Here is a 20,641-nt window from a genome sequence, read left to right as displayed (position 1 = left end):
ATTGTTTACTGATTTGTAATGATTTTCATGGAGCGGCTCAGGTTGCTAGTTGACTAATGTTACTTTGCTCCAGTCTGCCTACCAACGTGAACATTTCTCTGGTTTCTAAGGAACTCGCTAAAGCTTGCGGGTTGTGTCGTATTTCACAAGAAACCAAGGAATAAAACACGATTTCTGTAAAACAAAGTTGAAATGTTCTACAGGAACAAATAGAGTTGTTTCACAAACTGATAGCTCATGGTATGTCTACCTTACACCATAAAATGTTTTGGCTAATAATCAAATTTGCTATATTTTGCTATATTATTTTGCGTTGTTCGGTCCCAACCTTTCCCTCACATATGGCTCTCCAACACACATCCCAAGTATTTGTCCTTCACAGGATTCACCAACTTTAACTTCAAAGCCAGTTTCATCCTCGTGCCAAACAGTATTGATTCTGTTTTTCCAATATGCAGTGAAAACCGATTATCTGACATTCATCTGCTGATATTGAGTAGATCAGTAAATTTTCACCTTTACTTTGATCCTTATGAGAAACCATTAATGCTGAGTCTGCATGTAAAGAGAGATCACAAGAACAAGTAGCCTTCAGACCATTTACATACAAGGAATAATGGACCCAATACACTGCCTTGTGGAACCCCACATTCTATATAGAGTCCCCCAATATCCACAACTTGCATTCTATTTTCCCTCATCTACCTCCTTTCTAATAAAATCCATCAAGTTTTGAAGGCAGGTGTCAGTACAGTGAAATTTTCGAAAGCCTGACAGAAATTCATACACAGCTGTGTGTGATCACAAAATAGAATCTGGTCTTGATCAAGACTGTTTCCTTTCTTAAACAGTGGAAAGATCCTGGCAGACTAAAGATCATGTGGGAATTTTTCCCTCTGATGGACAAATTAATGATAATGGTAATGCATGGAGTGATAAATTCAGCTGCCTCCTTAAGAAATCTAGCTGGGATTTTATCAAAACCAGTTGAGCTTGTTCAGCTTCTCCAGCTCAGTTTCCTCAGAAACTGGTATCAAAGAAAAGCCATCGGCTCCAAAACCTTCATGAGAGTAAAACTGATGATGTGAGTCTTCATTGCCCTGATCATCATTAAGAATATTTGTCACCTCCTTCCTATTTGATGAAATCTTGTTCCCAAAGGCTGCTGTTACATGTTTTTGTTTTTAACCTGTTAAAGCATTGTGGACTCACTTGCATATTCCCTCATCTTCTCATTAAAATTGTCTTTTCTGTGTAATCAATTCTACTCATTCCTTAATTTTCTGTAATCTCCCCAACTCTGATCATCTCTGTTTTTTCTGAACTTAGAATATTGCTCATTTCTATTCCTAACATCTTCATGTACATTATCATTTACCCAGGGTTCTACTGGGTTCTACTGTCTTTATTCAGCTTTCTCAGTTTATCAAAGAGCTCTAAAAAAATCTTTAAAATTCCCCAAGACAACACCAGTGTCCAGCTGATTTTCCTCAGGTAGTCCACACATTATCTACTGCAAATCCTTAATGATCTCGATCTTACAGAAGACCCGAACTCTGACATGAACCCTAACCCTGAATATCTAGATCACTGTTCACACTGTTGTATCACCTAAACTTTTTACTGACACATTATAGTCACCTGATTGAGTATCAGCAGAGTATCAGACTTTCCAAATAAAGTGTATATTCATATGAAAATTGATGTATGATGTCACATCTTGTGACTTTTGTTTTCCTTTGAAGAGAGTTGACAGTTGGCAATACTCTGATACTCAGAACTCTTCTGAGTATCAGAAGATCACTTCTTTGTGAGGCATCTATTTTTTTAACACCACAATAAAAGCATCCATTTTGAACAAATTGTTTATCCATTTCTGCAACAGAAAGCACAAACTCTTATCTTTAATTGTCATATAATAAGTAAAACAAAGAAGTTCTTTAGAGTCTGTCACATTCAAACTCCGGCCCGGTGTCGGACGGTTTGGGCACTTCGATGTAGAACAGCTGTTTGTTAGCAGGGGGGGGGCTGCAGGGGGGGCTGCCCATCCCAGAGTCGGGGCTGGGGGCTGGATGGGGCCGCTTCCCAGGAGCGTACCTCTTCTCCATCTGGATCAGAGGAGCCTTGGGTCCGCTGCTGCCTCCTGCGCCGGGCCGGCCGTGGGCGGGGGCGGGGGCGTGCCCGTGGGCGTGGCCATCAGCCTTTGGCTTGAAACGCTTGAGTTTCACTGTGTCTTTAGCCTCGCGGGTGCAGGGCAGTAAAATGGCGACGTCTTTGCGGAACTTGGAGCTCAGGCCGAAGTAGATGAGCGGGTTGTAAAAGCTGGCGGACTTGGCGAAGAGGCGGGTGAAGATGCTGGTGAGGCTGGGAACCTGGAAGCCCCAGGCGGACCACATGGACACCACAGCGTACGGAGACCAGGCCAGGATGAAGGCGGTGCAGATCACTATGGAAACCTGCAGAGACAAGGAAGTCCGCTCTTTTATCATTTAACCAAGAAGTGAATCACTAAACAAACTGAAACTAACCGCCTCAAGCTGCTCCAGCCGATCGCTGTTCTAAAACAGCAGCAACACAACATGGAACATGAAGAGCAGCTCAGTGCTGCTAAAGGACAACAGTATCCATGGTGATTTTTATTTAATGCGTTTTAACAGCTTCCTGAAAAGAGATTGAAATGCACACCAGTGTTAGTGGTGCTGGCCACCAGGAACAAAGAATCAGAGTAAAGGTGTATTATATTATATTATATTATATTATATTATATTATATAGTTGTTTTGCTGTTGAAACATTGTTTTTTTAAGATTATAAAGAATTCTGGAGTACCGCTACAATTCTTTCACTTCATTAAAGTTCAGCTTTAGTTCAGCTTCAGTTAAGCTTCAGTTCAGCTTTAGTTCAGCTTTAGTTCAGCTTCAGTTCAGCTTTAGTTAAGCTTCAGTTCAGCTTTAGTTCTACTCTACTCACCACGGTGACGTCTCTCTCGATCTTCCTCTGCCGGTCGGTCAGGTCGCCCTCTGCCGACAAGGCGTTGCCTCTCTTCACGGTGTTGATGATGGAGACGTAGCAGAACAGCATGATCAGCACAGGGATGAAGAAGCAGAAGATGAGGATGGAGATGATGTAGGACTTGTAGATGGAGGAGTAGTTGGCTTTGGCCCAGTCAATCTCACAGGTTCCATATCCGCGATCTGGAGAGAAAACAACAAAATAAATTCAGGAGAAACTGCTGGTTTGTGTGAAAACACAGAGCTAATGTCAGACAAAAAAAAGATTCACTCACTTTCTCACTGGTGTGTTTGAAATTCAATACAACGGGTCTTTTAACATGAAACTCACCGAACACATGAATGACTATGAGCTTTCAATTCAAATGAAGAAAAACACCAAACTTATATTATTCACCATGACAGCAGTGACACATAATGCTAATAGTTTGTGATCCTGAGATCAGTAAATGTATAGAATTATCTTAATGGAGCAAAAGTAAAACCACAGAAGAAGACTTGTCCTACCGGTGTAGCTGCCCCAGCCCAGCAGCGGCGCCCCGGACCAGAATGCCGCTCCACCCCAGATGAGCAGCAGGCAGATGGAGACGGTCCTGTTGGTGATGTGGTGCGCTGGGAGACACATTCATCATATTAACGACCTTACTGTGCACTGCTGCCATGTTCCACCGGACTCCCATTAACTCCAATACACCCGCTCCACACTGCACCAAGCTGTGTGTCCAGTCTGTCTGTTGTGTATCTACACAGTGTCCAGTCTGTCTGTTGTGTATCTACACTGTGTGTCCAGTCTGTCTGTTGTTAGTTCTGTATTTGTGTGTCAAGACAAATTCCTTTATGTACTGAACTGAAGAGAGCGCTTCTATATTACAGGATGTGAAGTCACGTCTGACATCACATCCTGAAATGAAACGGCCCTTAAAGAACTTCAAAGCAGAGACTGGATGTTTTCTGTCGCATGGCGTTCGCTGTAAACAGGAATCAGCATTACACGTTTATAATCCTCAAAACACACTTAAAGGAATAGTTCACCCAAAAATGAAAACGTTGACATTATTTATTCAGCCTGTCAGTTGAAACACAGGTGAAGTTTGTATGTTTGTATGTTTGTGTGTTTGTATGTTTGTATGTTTGTATGTTTGTGTGTTTGTATGTTTGTGTGTTTGTGTGTTTGTGTGTTTGTGTTTATATGTTTGTATGTTTGTGTGTTTGTGTGTTTGTGTGTTTGTATGTTTGTGTGTTTGTGTGTTTGTATGTTTGTGTGTTTGTATGTTTGTGTGTTTATTTTATTTACTATCTTTATTTCTTTCGCTGCAATCTCACCAGATCAAATTCCTCATATGTGTAAATGTACCTGGCAATAAATCTGATTCTGATTCTGATGTTTGTATGTCCAGGACACTTCAACACTTGGATTCTGCTGCATGAGCTGTTTTTATTTCATGTTCATTTTTCGTCCTTTTTGGAACTCTGAAGAACCGGTTCCTGTTCTGTTGTTCTGCAGAAGCCGACATGGAACTGATGGCTGGGAGAGGCCAGACAGATAAACTTTATTCAGAAGATAATGACTCAGTTTTCATTTTTGGGAACTATTCCTTTGAGTTAGATTTTCAGTATTACCTGATCGTAAATCTATCATGTTCATAGACTTTCATCTATCATAAAGACCGCTGCATTGACGAGTATGTTTGCTTCTTTCCAACAACCAGATAAAAAAGCCTTTGATCTTAACCCCCCCCCCAGTCTTTCATCAGGACAGTACTGATGAAGATCTCTTCATGTTTTGCAGGTGATGATGATGTTACCTCTGCTGGGGTGACAGCCTTTGATGTAGCGGGTGATGCTGATGACAGTCAGAGTGTTGATGCTGCTCAGACCGAACAGCAGGGTGAAGAAGCCGTCGACCTGCAGGACAAACAACATTTAGTTCTGCTGGTCAGACTCTGAACATTTTCAATACATTTCTGTCCAATAGAAGTTCAGTCAGTTCCAATGTGTTTCTTCAACAGAAGAAGAAGAAAATCAAACTCAGGCTGGAGGAAAGATCAGCAGAGGAAGAAGGTTCATGACCAGAGGGTTGTTGGTTCAAATCCTCGGTGGAAACCAGTAGAGACTGTGTTGTACTGTCAGCTTCCAGTAGAAACCAGTAGAAGACTGTGTTGTACTGTCAGATCCCAGTAGAATCCAGTAGAAACCAGTAGAAGACTGTGTTGGACTGGTCAGCTCCCAGTAGAAACCAGTAGAAACCAGTAGAAGACTGTGTTGTACTGTCAGCTCCCAGTAGAAACCAGTAGAAGACTGTGTTGGACTGGTCAGCTCCCAGTAGAAACCAGTAGAAACCAGTAGAAGACTGTGTTGTACTGTCAGCTCCCAGTAGAAACCAGTAGAAAACAGTAGAAGACTGTGTTGTACTGTCAGCTCCCAGTAGAATCCAGTAGAAACCAGTAGAAGACTGTGTTGGACTGGTCAGCTCCAGTAGAAACCAGTAGAAACATGCATACATGCTAATCAAGTCTTCGCTAAGCAAGTAAAAAACTCATTCATCACACCTAATATATCAAATAAACTCCATCATGTCGCTGGGACCATGCCATAACAGAAAGGCCGCAAGTTCGATTCCCACAAAACAAATGTGTTTCTATCAACAGTCTGTTAGACACTGATCCACTGCAGGTTTGGTCTAAATTACAGTAAATAGATAGAAAATGGTCAAATCAGACAGTCATGATATTCACCAGCTGGCTGACTGGTCAGAACATAAATCTGCTCCTGTCATGGTCTTACTTATGTAAATTAGGTACAAATCTCATGACTTTGCACATATATTTACTTATACGAGTCCATGCAAATCAAGATTTTGCCCAATTCACTAACAGTTCTCAACACCAACTTCCCCAAATTATTCAGTTCAGTTCAGTTTATTCACAAATCAGTTAAAATACAAGTACAATCATATGAGACATAATGGAGATATGTGAAATGGGACACCCTGATAAGCTATCTGAAGCTTGAGAATAGGGGCCCAGACACTAAGCAGATAGTATTTAAAATATATGTTTACTAACACGTCTAGATTTGAAAAAGTGCATGTATTATACAGTAACATTTACAACCTAGAAAACACCGAAGACTAACCTAAGACCCTAAAAAGTACTACTAAATGGTCCCAAGACATTTATTCCATCAGTCTAAACATTGATTAAATAGGTAAGATACACGAAGTAGAGACATATGGCAAGTGGAAATAACAGTACAATTTGAATGGATTTTAGAGTAGAGTAACTAGTTTAGAAGTCCACCACCGTTCAGGGTATTCAAGTTTAAATGTATTTTAGCAGCAACTGCTGCCTTTTTTATAGTGTTATCAAGCTCATTCCACACCTGTGGACCTCTGCAAACCACACTAAAGCTCGTACATTTAGGTTTACGTTTCTTACCCTTTATAAGATGCTTTTTTCTAGTCTTATATGTATGCAAGGGAAGGTAAGTCTGAATAAGGTCACAAAGTCTGTCATTGAGCATATATACAACATTATACATTATACAAGCATTGTGAAAGATATTACATTCAGTAAGCTTCAGAAGACTGTAGCTGTGGAAAAGAGGGTCAGTGGGAGCATTTACCTTGGACCATGATACGGCACATATAACTTTCTTCTGTAAAATCTGTAGTTTCTCAAGAGATCTAGGAAAAGTATTGCACCATATAACATTACAGTAATTTATATGAGGCTCAAATAAAGACTGATATAAGGTTAGAAGTGCTTCAAGTGGACGAAAAATTCTCAACTTGAAAAATAAACCAACATATTTGGACAATTTTTATCATTTATAATTCATCAATATGGCCCTTAAAGTTTAGAAATTCATCAATATGAACCCTGAGGAATTTGGTGGACTTCACTCTCTCAATAACCCGACCGTTTATTTAGATAAAAACATGTTCAACATTATTTCGATTTCTATTGGAGCGAAAAACAATGAAGTTTGTCTTGCTTATATTTAAGGATCATTTATTGCATTTAAACCATGTATCCACCTTAATCAGTTCCTCATTTAGATTATTTTGCAGATCATTTAGATTTTTGTGTGATAAAAATAAATTTGTATCATCAGCAAATAATACTTGATGTAGAATGCTAGAGGAATTCACAAAATCATTTATATACAGAATGAAGAGGAGCGGCCCTAAAATGGATCCCTGGGGGACCCCATATTTGATAGTTTTACTTTGAGATTTGTGACCATTTACACAATTCACTAACAGTTCACAACACCAACTTCCCCAAATTATTGATGTGTATAAATCCTCTGAAAGTATGGCAGAGGGTTTTCATCTGAGATCCAGATCAGATCAGAGGGTTTTCATCTGAGATCCAGATCAGATCAGAATGCTCCGACTGAAGGATGCAGCGTTTTGGATCAGAATAAAAGAAAAAATATGCGCTTGGTGATGAAGACGCTGTTTGTGCCACAACCTGATTTGCATAAATGTCTTGGTGAATAAGATGAAAACTGTTTGTCTCAAAGTTTCACAGCGTTCACAGCATGGAAATGGGAACATTAAAAGAAATTGAATATCGGCACAAAACTTAGATATCAGCAGGTTCAATACAAAAATATTGGTATTAGGGTCAGCTTTCAAAATCCATATCAGTTGAACCCTAAAGGCCAGTTCAGACCAACGATTGGCGACGAGACGAAACCGTTTTAGAACGTTGCAGAGAAAAGTTGCAGCGGTGTAAACTGGCCATCTCAGCTCAACTCAAGCCAGCCGGTGGCGTTGCCTGCGACTCAGCTTGTCAAGTTGCCAGTGGCTGGTTTTAGAACGTAAGGTACGTCACCTGTTTCAACAGCCAATCAGCTCGTAGCGAAGGGGGTAACACCAAATCCTCTAAATGATGGAACTGCTCCGGGAATAGACGGGAGAAATTGACAAAAGAGGGGAGTTCACGGCATTAAATTTGCATAAGCCCCTGGGTATTCTGTTGAAGCACCCATGGACGGCTCCAAATTCTCGACCCTCTCGTTTTTTTACACTGTTTCATCAATGCTAGAACTGCAACTGTAGCAAGTAACTCACTATCACTATCCTCATTCATATGTTAAGACGCTACAAATTATCCAGCTGCAAAAAAAGCCTGAAAAGCCGGCAGTAAGAATGGAAATACAGAGAGTTGTTGCTATGGAAACGATACACCTTCTTGTCTAGTCGCATTGGTGTAAACTGCCAGGTTTCAGAATGTTCCAGACCTGGCGCATTGCAAGTAGTTGCAAGTTTCAACTCGTCTCGTCGCAAATCTTTGGTCTAAACTGGCCTTAATACAGACAATAATACTGTTAATAGCACTACTAATGATGATAATAATAATAATAATAATAATAATAATAATAATACTGATAATAGCGCTGTGGTACCTGGCAGGTCCAGACGGAGGAGATCAGGTATCCGTTGTCCTTGAAGACGTTGAAGATCTCGATGATTCCTCTGGAGTATCCGAACACGGAGATGCTGGCGTCGGAGACAGCGAGGTTAAAGGTCAGGAAGTCGCTGGGCTGCAGCGCCGCTCTCTGCCTGAACAGGACGAACAGGACGATGCTGTTCCCGAACCAAGACAACCAACCTGAGCAAAAACCACAGAAGAAGAAATATCAAACCAGGAATCTGTCGCTCTTGGCACTAATCTGTGTTTCGGTTCACTAGCTGATGTTTCGGGTGTTTTCACAGCAACGTTTGATTGATAAATGTGTCAAACCTCTCTAACCCAAACCTCTGAAAACTTCCAGACGCTGTGAGGTAAACAAGCCATTAACCTTAAATTTTAACTTAATTTTTCTGTTGGGTCTCATCTTTATAATATCAACTACTAGCTGACAAAAGATATTACTGCTGCTAACTACATGATTAGCAGAAACAAACTGATCAGATTAACGTTACAGATTTTCTTTCTATACATTAATTTATAGAAAGAAGTGATTACAAGCAGAAATCTAATTTCTTGGTGTCGACAGGTGGTAAACAGCAAGAAAATAAGAAGAGGAAATGTTTGCTTTATGATTGATTTTAAATTCCTAAATAATTATAGTGAATTTGGGCGCCGAGACATCATCCTGTTCTTTTGCTTCATGTGAACGCAGCAATATTCCGAATTTAACTGTTTTTTATTCTGCTTTTGCTCTTCTTTGACTCTTCTTCACCTTTATTCAAAAATCTGTTCAATCTGGTTTCTTTTGTTCTTTCTGTTTATCTGTTTATCTATTAGGGTCAGACAATAACATTTATTTTATTTGCACATTTTATTTATTTAGTTGTTGAATATTTTTGGTAAATAAATTTTTCATTCAAAGGCAGTAATGAAGGATAATATCTGTTTTTTCAGGTTTGTAACTTCTTTCCTTTGTTGCTGCTGCTGTTTCAGAAGAAACAATCTGCTGCTGTTCGTCCAACTTCACAGAGAAGTTGTATTTAATTTATTTCTTGTTTTCTTATTTCATTGAGCTGAGTCGTTTTCATCTCTGAGTCGTTGAGCTGAGTCGAGTGTTTTCATCTCAATCAGCTGACAGGAGAGTAATCCTGTCAGTAATTTCCTGTCTCATTTTGATTCAAGACGTCTTTCTCTGCATTCACTATCGGACACATTTCATAAAAATGACTTTCCTACTTGGAAAATTCACATGAATGCCACTCAAAGTCAGATAATTATGTTGCAAAGTTGGAGAAAATTTTGTTATCCAAGTTTCCAAATTATGACGCAATGATGACCTTTAACCTTTTCAACATTATGGAAAAATCTAGTTTTGTGTCAGTGAACAAAACACACATGCAACTTTATTGTATAAATTTAAATATGTAAATTTCTAATTAGCAGGACTAACCATCATAACGAACATTTGTTTAAATAAAGTCCAGCTTTGTTTCTTGTTTGTCTTCCGGGTTTTAATTTTTGACAAAAAAGCACCTGAAAGCAACGCTGTTTATCAGCCAAAGTCCAGCTTTTCCAGTTAGGTTTGACACCATACATTTTATATTAAATGTGAATGTAATTTGTAAGGGATAATGCCCAACGAGGTGTCCTTTATCAGGAATTAATGGACGACGGGGCCTCCGCGGAGTCCATTAATTCCTGAGGGGCATTATCCAGGGCATTATCCCGCTTATACCATGGTCACTTGCCAAAGAAAAAAAAATTAAGACCATTAATTTATAATTTAATGCATTTTGTAATCAAAATCTAAAGTTTTTCACAAGCCATAACTCAGTTTCCCTGGTAACACCTGAGGGTTTGACTAATACCTGGAACAATCATTACCGTCCCATAAGGTTCTTATGCAATGGAAGCGTTGTTCACTACTCCAGTAAATAGGACGAACCTTAGATACGACTTGGCAACGGGAGATCTTTCCTGTCCGCTCAGCTCATAGAACCCTTTGGCTCAGCTGTGAGCAGAAAGCTAACGTTATGCTAGCAAGATTCAAAGTCAATAACATTGCGTACGGTTGACAAACAGTAAATATAATTTGACAGTATGTTTAACAACAAGACTAGCTAGCTATCCAGCCATGTCACTGTCCCCAAATCAATATCAAGATTTTCACTAACAAATCAGGCTCAAACGGAGGCTTTGACTGTGTCCCTGTTGCTATGGTTACTCATTTTAGATACAGGCTGATACTACGTAGCCAGCGCATTAATTTAGAACGGTGAACAGACAGTTTCACTGGAACTACTTAGTAGGTGTCCATTATCAGGAATTAATGGACACCCTGCAGCCAATCAGAATCGAGTATTCACCCAGACCATGGTATAATAAATGTGAATGTGATATTAAATGTGAATGCGATATTAAATGTTAAAGCACCCACCCAGCACCAGCAGGTAAACGCCGATGATGGTCTCTCCCTGGTCGGACAGCGGCGGCTCGCGGCCGGACAGACTGAAGCTGTTGTTCCTCCAGGAAATGTTGGAAAAAGACATTTTCTTCTTCTCCTCCTCCTGACAGACGAAGGAAAGGAGCTGCAGCTCCGGGAAACAGAAGAGACTCTGATGTTAATCTGGGATAAATATAGTGGGACAGTCTGAAGGAGTGGCTATAATCCACACAGTCACAGGTTTTACATCAGTAAACTGGAGTGTTATCTAATGTCGTCTAATGTTATCTAATGTTGTCTAAAGTCTTCTAATGTCGTCTAATGTTGTCTAAAGTCTTCTAATGTTGTCTAAAGTCTTCTAATATTGTGTAATGTTGTGTAATGTTGTCTAATGTCATCTAATATTGTGTAATGTTGTGTAATGTCGTCTAATGTCATCTAATGTCATCTAATGTCGTCTAATGTTCTGTAATGTTGTGTAATGTTGTCTAATGTTGTGTAATCTCGTCTAATGTCATCTAATGTCATCTAATGTCATCTAATGTTCTGTAATGTTCTCTAATGTCGTCTAATGTTGTGTAATGTCGTCTAATGTCATCTAATATTGTGTAATGTCGTCTAATGTTGTGTAATCTCGTCTAATGTCATCTAATGTCATCTAATGTCATCTAATGTTCTGTAATGTTCTCTAATGTCGTCTAATGTTGTGTAATGTCGTCTAATGTCATCTAATATTGTGTAATGTTGTGTAATGTCGTCTAATGTCATCTAATGTCATCTAATGTTGTCTAATGTTGTGTAATGTTGTGTAATGTTGTCTAATGTTGTGTAATGTTGTGTAATGTTGTCTAATGTTCTGTAATGTTGTCTAATGTCGTCTAATGTCATCTAATGTCATCTAATGTCGTCTAATGTTCTGTAATGTCGTCTAATACATCTCATGTCATCTAATGTCGTCTAATGTTCTGTAATGTCGTCTAATACATCTAATGTCATCTAATGTCATGTCAAGTTAAGTTAAGTTAAGTTTATTTATTTATATAGCCCTTTATCACAAGCATGTCTCAGAGGGCTTTACAGAGAGTGTGTCTAGCTAGGTCTAACTAAACACAATCAGTGGTAAACAAAATTTTGTAGGACAGCATGATGAAAAACACAAGGTAGGTAGGAGCAGATTTAGCGAGACAAACAATCTACCTATTCTATATAGCCTAACCTACCCGGCACCCCAGCCTTAGACCCTAAATGCACACAAGGAAAAACTCCCAGGAAAATTTGGAAGAAACCTTGGGCGGGCTGAGGCAGATAGGGATCCCCCCCCGGGACGGCTTAGTGTGCAATAGGTGCCGGGCAAAACATTGACAGAGTCATGGGCAACAATGATGACAAGAGAAAACAGAGAGAGACAAAAGAAGGGGAGGAGCATGCGGCGGTGGGGGGGGGCTGAGGCCAGCACTAAAGGAGCGAGGGCAGCAGTCGTAAATCAGCGTCCAGGAGGGAGCAGCGGAAAGGAAGAGCAAGGCAGCACTGACGACGAAGAGCCAGGGCAGTACCCGTCACTGCCAGGTAGAACACTGACCTGGAGTCAGAGAGGACGAAAGAGAGGAAGCCGCGTACACACACACAACACACCCAGACACACACACACGTAAAGAAGAAGGGGGGAAACAGCTGCAAACAGAACACACAGGGTCAGAGACACACAGGGGGCAGCAGTATCAGGGATGTGGGAAGGGACCGAGGCCGGCGCTGACGACCACTGGACTGCACCGGAGTCTGAAGGGGGGAGAGAGTAAGGGGAGAAGCAGCAGCAGCAGAACACAAGGCAGACACGTTGGGTGGAAGCAGGACCGAGGCCGGCGCCAACGACCGGCCGGAGCAACACCTGTCCACTGGCAGGTGGAGCACTGGACCGGAGTCTGAGGAAGGGGAGAGAAGACAGCTGCACACAGAACACACGGAGTCAGAGCACATCGGGTGGGAGCAGCAGCAGGGATGGGACTATGGCATGCACTGGCGACCACTGCACTGCACCGGAGTCTGAGAAAGGGGGAGGAGACAGGTACACACAAGGGCGGATATTTCATTTCACTGTTGGTGGGGACAATAAACAGAAAAATTTCTCAAGAGCAATTCCTGAAGGGGACACCAAAGGTGCCGCCAAAAGTACTGTTGTATTAAATGTATATAGAGGTCCATTATGAAACATTTCCATAAGCACTTCATTCCTTTCTTATGAAGATTTTATCAAATTGCCTTTGATATTACTGGGGTCTTTCTACTTGGCGTTTCGGTGCACTGAAAAATGATCGGATGTCTGTTTTTCTTTTCTCTGCCATTTTAACTGACTGGCTGACAAATACACACACACACACACACAGCATGCAGGTTATTTACAGTAGTAGGTGAGATGCAACACCCATTAACTGAACTAAAGCTAATATATGCCTAATTAGATTTAGTTTTCCCGAAAAAGCAGATCTCTAATGTTTTGCTGTCAATGTGTAAAAGTCCAGAACGCTATGAAGCCTGCCAGAAACGTACTTATATTTAACATAATGTTTGTTGTAATTATGTCTTTTTTATTAATTAAGTCTTCATTTATTTCCAAAATTATGAACAAAATAACATAGTGGCAGCCATTTTACATGCAGTAAGAAAAAAATAATATACTTAGAACCTAATTACATAGGGTAAGTTAATTTTAAATATTATATTATAGAAATATTACTGTTACCATCTACAAAAGATAAAGTATTTTGGTATGAAATCCCGCATTTTAATTTAACCAACTATCCTGTATCATAAATACATGTCTGGCATTTGTAACAAACCAAACCACTTGAAAATCGGTCGAAAATTCAGCGAGTTATGATGATTTTAATTGTGGACAGACCTCCTGCCTCCATACACATACATGCATTAGGAGACGCGGCTCCGTACCAACACGCTGACGCACAAGATTCAACCGCGAGGTAATGGAACAAAATGTAGTCTGGTTACAATTGTGAATGTGTTTTATTCTATTGAGTGGTAGAAGTAAAGAAAAATGTCTGACACATCCTTTGTTTTAAGTTAACCTCAGCTACTTACTGGAGGTCAGCCACCACTGACACACTTCCAGAGATCCTCCACACACACTCGTACCGAGGGCTAATGTGTGTGTGTGGGGGTTCGGGGAGTCAGGTAGGCAGTGGACCAAACCACTGTGAGGCATATGAGAGAGGGACTCAATCTTTCGAAACTTAAAAACGCATTGTTTTGCGTCTATAATTAGCACAAGTGCTTTCAATGCATATTATTATATTATTTAAAATTATATAGTTATGTTTACAATGATATATTGAGGGGGACAACTCTCTGTTAGTCCCAGGAAGGGGGGGTCCGGACCCCCCTGTCCCCCCCGTGATTTCCGCCCCTGGGTACACACAAAGACAACGAACATACGGAGAGAGAGAGATCCAGGTGGGAGCAGCGTCAGGGATGGGACTAAGGCCAGCACCGAAGACCATCAGGGTCAGAGGAATCTGAGAAAGGGAGGAGAAAACCAGCCGCGCACACACACACACACACACACACAGAGCTGTGCAGAAGCAGCACAAGACCCGGACGTATTTGGGCACAGACACGCTCATACAGACAGCAGATAGGAAGTGATTAGACACAGTGTAGCCAGAGGGCATCCCTATGCTTATGTTCCCAATGGCAAATTTCTATATAAATACTGTCTAGGCTAGGGTAAGAGAGAAGACTGTGATGAGCCCAAGCCAGCGGTGCTAAGGTAGGTCGTAAGATTGCGAGAAAAGATAGGTTTTGAGTCTAGATTTAAAGATTTTGACAGAATTAGCTTCCCTGACTGTGAGAGGTAGCTGGTTCCAGAGATAGGGAGCTCGGTAGGAGAAAGCTCTACTGCCTGCTGATTTTTTCTTGATTCTAGGGACAATAAGGTAGCCAGCGTCCTGCGAACGGAGGGCACAAGATGGAATATAAGGGATGATGAGGTCGGATAGATATGATGGTGCAAGCCCATGTAACGATTTATAAGCTAACAGAAGCACCTTAAAGTCAGATCTGGCTTGAATTGGGAGCCAGTGAAGGGAGGTTAGGATAGGAGTAATGTGGTCAAATTTTCTAGTTCTGGTTAGTATTCTGGCAGCAGCATTTTGCACAAGTTGAAGTTTTTTAATACTACAGTTAGGTAGGCCAGAGAGTAAAACATTACAATAATTGAGTCTTGATGAAACAAAAGCGTGTATTAAGGTTTCAGCATCCGCCGTGTTTAGTAGGGAGCGAATTTTCGAGATATTATGAAGATGGAAAAATGCTATCTTAGTGATTTCCTTAATGTGAGCATCGAATGAGAGAGCTGAGTCGAACGTAACGCCAAGGTTTTTAACTGTGGGACTCTGGGTAATTAAGCAATCCCCAAAATTTAGAGTAAGGTCTGAAACAAGAGGTAGTTGGGTTTTTGGGCCAACAACTAGCATCTCAGTTTTGTTGGCGTTTAGTCGCAAGAAGTTTAGTGACATCCAATTGGTGACAGCGATTAGGCATAATTCTAGGTTTGAAAGTTGTAAGCGGTCGTCAGGTCTAATTGGTATGTAAATTTGAGTATCGTCCGCGTAACAGTGAAATTTAATACCATAACTGCGGAAGATTTCACCAAGAGGTAGCATGTAAATGGAGAAAAGCAAAGGTCCGAGCACGGAGCCCTGCGGTACGCCAAAGTTAACTTTAGAGTAATCAGATATAGTATTTTTATGTGAGACACAATGTGTTCTGTCAGATAGGTAGGAATTTAGCCAGGAAAGCGCAGAGTCGCGGATGCCAACGTCGCTCGCTAGGCGGTTTAAGAGAATATTATGATCGACTGTATCAAATGCCGCACTCAAATCAAGTAAGATAAGAACAGAAGAAGAATCGGAATCTGAGGCGAGGAGTAGGTCGTTTACCACTTTTGTGAGAGCAGTCTCAGTGCTATGGAGAGACCTAAAACCAGATTGAAAGGGTTCGAAGAGACTATTACACGAGAGGTAGTCGGTTAGTTGGGTAGAAACTATTCTTTCCAAGACTTTAGAGAGGAAGGGGAGATTGGAGATTGGTCTAAAGTTATTAAGATCATCCGGATCAAGGTTGGATTTTTTGAGCAGAGGTTTAATTATGGCTGATTTGAAGGACGAGGGCACAATGCCAGAGGAGAGAGAGGTGTTAATGATATTGACTAGGGAGGGGCCTAATATTGGGAGAAGTTCCTTAACCAATTTAGCAGGAAGAGGGTCAGATAAGCTGGTTGTGGATTTAGAGGAAAGTACTAATTTAGAGAAGGTGTCTAAGGAGACAGTCTCAAATTGCGAGAGTACGGCGGTGGTCTCTATTGCGGCTAATGCATGATTAGGAGAGGGATCAACGCCCTCGGTGGGTAAAGAATTGCTAATTTCATCTCTAATAGAGTCAATTTTGTGATTGAAGAAATTAAGAAAGTCATTTGCAGTAAATTGAGAGCTCGCTACAGGGGAGGGTTTACGAGTAAGTTTTGCTACCGTGTCAAATAGAAACTTTGGGTTATTTTTATTAGTGTTAATAAGATCTGAGTAGTAGGAGGCCCTTGCGGCGGTGAGCGTACGCTTGTAAGTCAATGGGCTATCGCTCCAAGCTAGCCGAAAGACCTTGAGTTTGGATAACCGCCATTTGCGTTCTAGCTTTCTACACGCCTGTTTTTGTGCACGAGTTTCATCAGTGAACCAGGGCGATGGTTTCTTTAGACGGCGGGTTTTTATGAGTAGGGGCGCAAGAGAGTCAAGCGAGTCAGTTAGAATAGAGTTGAAGTTATCCGTGAACTCGTCGAGGGAACCAATTCGTTCAGGGAGAGAGGCAAGAGTTTTAGGTAGGAGATCAGCGAGTTTTGTAGTTGTCGAAGTATCAATACGGCGGATGCTGTAGGTATCAACTGGATTGGAATGCCGACAGGGCAGAGCAATTTGAAATTTAACGAGATAATGATCTGATAATGCCGGTGGATACGGCAAAACTTCTAAGTCTGACACGTTAATACCACGAGCGAGGACCAGATCAAGAGTGTTGCCGCTAGAGTGGGTCTGTTCGTGAACCAACTGAGTAAAGCCAAAAGTGTCAATTAGGGTCGAAAAAGTTTTGCTAAGTGGATTAGTTTTACAATTTAGATGAATATTGAAATCACCGATAATTAGGATGTTATCCGTACGAATTACAAGGTCAGAGAGGAAATTGGAAAATTCTTCTAAAAAAGATGAATAGGGCCCAGGAGGGCGATAAAGGATGATTAGGTAGAAGGGCAGGATACCAGAGTGGTTGAGGCCCATGCTAACTGGAATGGACGGGCGCATAGTGAGCATCTCACAAGATGAGAGTTTATTACTTAGATCTGGAGAAAGGTTCAGACTCGAATTGAAGATTAGGCCAACGCCCCCACCTTTCTTAGATGTCCGAGCGACATGCGAGTTGGTGAAGTTAGAGGGGGAAGCTTCAATTAATGGAAGAGCATCATTTGGCTTTAGCCAGGTTTCACATAATCCCATTATGTCAATACTGTGTTCTTTAATTAAGTCATTGACCAGCAGGGCTTTGTTAGCGAGTGATCTGATATTGATGAATCCGAGACATATGCGCTTTGTGTTGCTAGTAGGTTCGGGACGCTCAGCAATGCGAATAGGTTTAATCTCAATTACGTTACTACTTTTTGTTCCGTGCGGCGGCCGAGGACGACGGTAGGAGAGACGAGGAAGGGATACAGTGCTGATTTGCGAGTACGCAATAGAGTTCGTTGTAGCGTCAATGCTGCAGCCAGAAGGGTTGATATGAATAAGGTTATGCTGAGAACGTTTGGCTCGGCGATGGCAAAAGGTGGCATGGCGAGGGCGGGACACAGTCGAGATTGGATACACTAAGCTACCTGAGCTATCAGACTCCAAACCCGCACTAGGTGAAATCCTAGCAGGCTGTCTAACAACCTGCGACCCAACATGCTTTAGGGGAGTGTGTCATGCCTGCCTCAAGCACCTGTCCATGTTCCTAGACAAAATGTGGGCACCCAACCCAGTAGGGTGTATGCCATCAGTCTTAAGCATGCCAGGTTTACCCAAGAAGGAGGGCCAGTTATCTAAAAACATAAAACCCTGTTGCTCACAATACTTGGCCAGCCAGCGGTTAAGGGCGACTAATCTGCTGTAGATATCATCATTAAGTGTAACGGGGAGGGGACCTGAGACAATTAAGCGATGCCGACTCATCTTGCTGGCGAGGTCACATGTCCTAATTATGCTGTGTTTAGTGACCTCCGACTGCTTCATCCTAGCGTTGTTGGTGCCGACATGTACTACGATGTTATCATGAGTAGCCTGGTTAGCCTGGTTGTTGTGTGCCTTATCCACATGTCTATGCCTGTTTGTCAGCACCCTAAGAGTAGCCTCTATGTCGGGAACTCTGGCCCCTGGTAGACAGACTATTTCGGCTGGTGCTTCTAGCCTAATGTTACGGGTTATGGAGTCACCTATAACTAGGATGCGTGGTTTAGAGCGGGGCCGAGGAGCCGGGGCGGCAGGCTGGCCACACGGACTACCAAGCGGAGCAAAACGATTCTCAACCGGGGGCGGCGGTTGAAAATCGGGCCGTACAACAGACGGCTGGCTCATGCGGGCGCTCCAACGCCTCGGGACCGGGATAAACTCATCACCCGTTGCCGAAGGGGCTACGCTATCTGGGGAGTCCTGGCTAACGCTAACACTAGCAGGGCTGCTAGCCAGCCCGGACCGTAAACTATCTGGAGTGCCCGTCGTATCTAACGTGACTAATCTATCATCCTCAAGCTGACGGACACGACTCTCTAATAGAGTGAGCTTATCTAAAAGTAAGGAACAGACAGAACAGGAAGCCATACTTACCAACGTTGATGAGGGTAGCAGAGGAGATTAAATAAAGACTTAGCTGAGGCTAGGAGCTTAGGCTATGCTAGCGGCTACCAGAAGCTATTACACTAGTCAAGCTAGGATACAAAGCTAGGCTAAGTAACGTTAAGTAAAAGGCTAGAGGGTGCTGGGCTGTGCTAACGGCTACCAGACACTATAGTATAGAGCTAGACTGAATAGCTTTAGGCAAAAGGCTATCTAGCACAGGGTGCTAGCTTGCTGCGGAAACTAAGTAAGCAGGAATTACTAACTAGCAGGAAATAAGCCCACAAGACAGGGCTAATAGCGAAAACTGCTAACTAGCTGCGGCTAGGTAAACAGGCAAGGCTAACAGATGATACAAAATTGCTACAGATAAACCAACAGAAATCGAGAGGGGAGATGGAGTTCACAGGTTGAAAGGGAGGAATTAAGGTTAGGAGGTTAGAGGGAAAAAACAAATAATAATTAAAAAAAAGACGAATAAAACTCCGGGACGACGTCGGGAAGATGCTAACAGCGTGCTAGCAGCGTGGCACCGGAACCGGAAGTGCCCTCTGTTCCCAATTCAATGTCATCTAATGTCGTCTAATGTTCTGTAATGTCGTCTAATACATCTAATGTCGTCTAATACATCTAATGTCATCTAATGTCATCTAATGTCATCTAATGTCGTCTAGTGTTCTGTAATGTCGTCTAATGTTGTGTAATGTCATCTAATGTCATCTAATGTCGTCTAATGTTCTGTAATGTCGTCTAATGTTCTGTAATGTCATCTAATGTCATCTAATGTCGTCTAATGTTCTGTAATGTCGTCTAATACATCTAATGTCATCTAATGTCGCACCAAATTCTTGGCCAGAAAAGCAAATCTAATGGATATTGATCCACTAATCTAATGGATATTGATCCACTAAAGGTTTTGGCTTCTTCCCTGTGCCGTGTCACTTTGACTCTGCCAGTACGTCATGGTACTGTGCTTTACCAAACCTCTTAAAAAATAAAATGAGATGCCCACCTTTTGGAAAAAAAAGATTGCTGTCATGAAAGTAAAGCCCATTATGGGTCCTTATTGGTTATTATTAAATTTATAAATCTAATTATTAGGCCTGCTTAAAACCTCTTCTTCCCTACCGCCCCCGCCACTGGGTCCATCATTACAAACGCAGGTCGCACGGCCAAGCTTTGTTCAAACCCACAGAACTTTATTTAAAATTCTAGTCAAGATAACAAGTTTTCTAAAGACATCAAATGTCATGCTGAATTACAGGGAAATGTGTACAAAATGATACAGAAACATATAGATTTTTTCCATTTGATGTAATGGTGCAGCCACAAAAACATCAGCGTCTTGTATTTTAATATTTCATTCAATATAAGCAGCTACAACTTCAAGAAAGCGTTGGAACGAACAGATACAGATACAGTATCTAACCCAGATTCAGAATACAGATGAGATGTTGTACAGTTAGGAATTTTTCTTTTTCTAACTTTGAAGCTGCTTAAAGGGAAATTTAAGGGTAAAGTCAGCTAAAGTCAGTGAACAAGGGGTTAAGGGCAAGTGCGTTCCATTTCTAATATTCTGCTCTCCCTCTGACTCCGCCCCCCGTTCTGACTCCGCCCCCCTGCCCTGCAAGTGGCCACTCGCGTGACGTACGGTGCTGTGTATCACCAAGTGCCGCGGGGAAGTGAAGGACAGGCTGATAAATGAAATGCAGGAAGAGTTTGAGACAAACGGGATTTAGACCAGAACACAGACTGATGATGGAGTAGATCCTGTTCAGTTAGTGCACTTTTAAAGGGAAAAAGTTTCCTATTGCAGCTTTAAGAAATAGAGCTGTCG

At 41.7% G+C, this 20,641-nt stretch overlaps 1 protein-coding gene across 1 annotated transcript; it reads right to left on the bottom strand.

Moving 5' to 3' along the window:
- Positions 1 to 1,940: 1,940 nt before the first annotated feature.
- On the bottom strand, positions 1,941 to 18,584 carry LOC144538500 (opsin-5-like). The gene is made up of 7 exons (XM_078282713.1): positions 18,550 to 18,584; positions 10,874 to 10,968; positions 8,429 to 8,634; positions 4,816 to 4,915; positions 3,518 to 3,622; positions 2,970 to 3,193; positions 1,941 to 2,456 (listed from the first exon to the last, which is right to left on the bottom strand). The coding sequence occupies exons 1-7, from the start codon at positions 18,582 to 18,584 to the stop codon at positions 1,941 to 1,943; spliced, it is 1,281 nt and encodes a 426-aa protein (XP_078138839.1).
- Between the last annotated feature and the right edge of the window lie 2,057 nt (positions 18,585 to 20,641).

Source organism: Centroberyx gerrardi, chromosome 3 (genome assembly GCF_048128805.1).
Source record: "Centroberyx gerrardi isolate f3 chromosome 3, fCenGer3.hap1.cur.20231027, whole genome shotgun sequence".
Classification (NCBI taxonomy): Eukaryota; Metazoa; Chordata; class Actinopteri; order Beryciformes; family Berycidae; genus Centroberyx; species Centroberyx gerrardi.
This window is presented reverse-complemented; position numbering and strand designations above follow the sequence as displayed.

What these genes read in the sequence shown, in the direction of transcription:
- LOC144538500 (XM_078282713.1), bottom strand. Translation starts at nt 18,584, where the DNA reads ATGAGTTTATCCCGGTCCCGAGGCGTTGGAGCGCC. An exon ending in AGGCTGTCACCCCAGCAGAG is followed by an intron (nt 3,623 to 4,815) that starts GTAACATCATCA and finishes TGTGTCTCCCAG; the next exon opens with CGCACCACATCACCAACAGG. An exon ending in TCGAGAGAGACGTCACCGTG is followed by an intron (nt 2,457 to 2,969) that starts GTGAGTAGAGTA and finishes TTGTCTCTGCAG; the next exon opens with GTTTCCATAGTGATCTGCAC.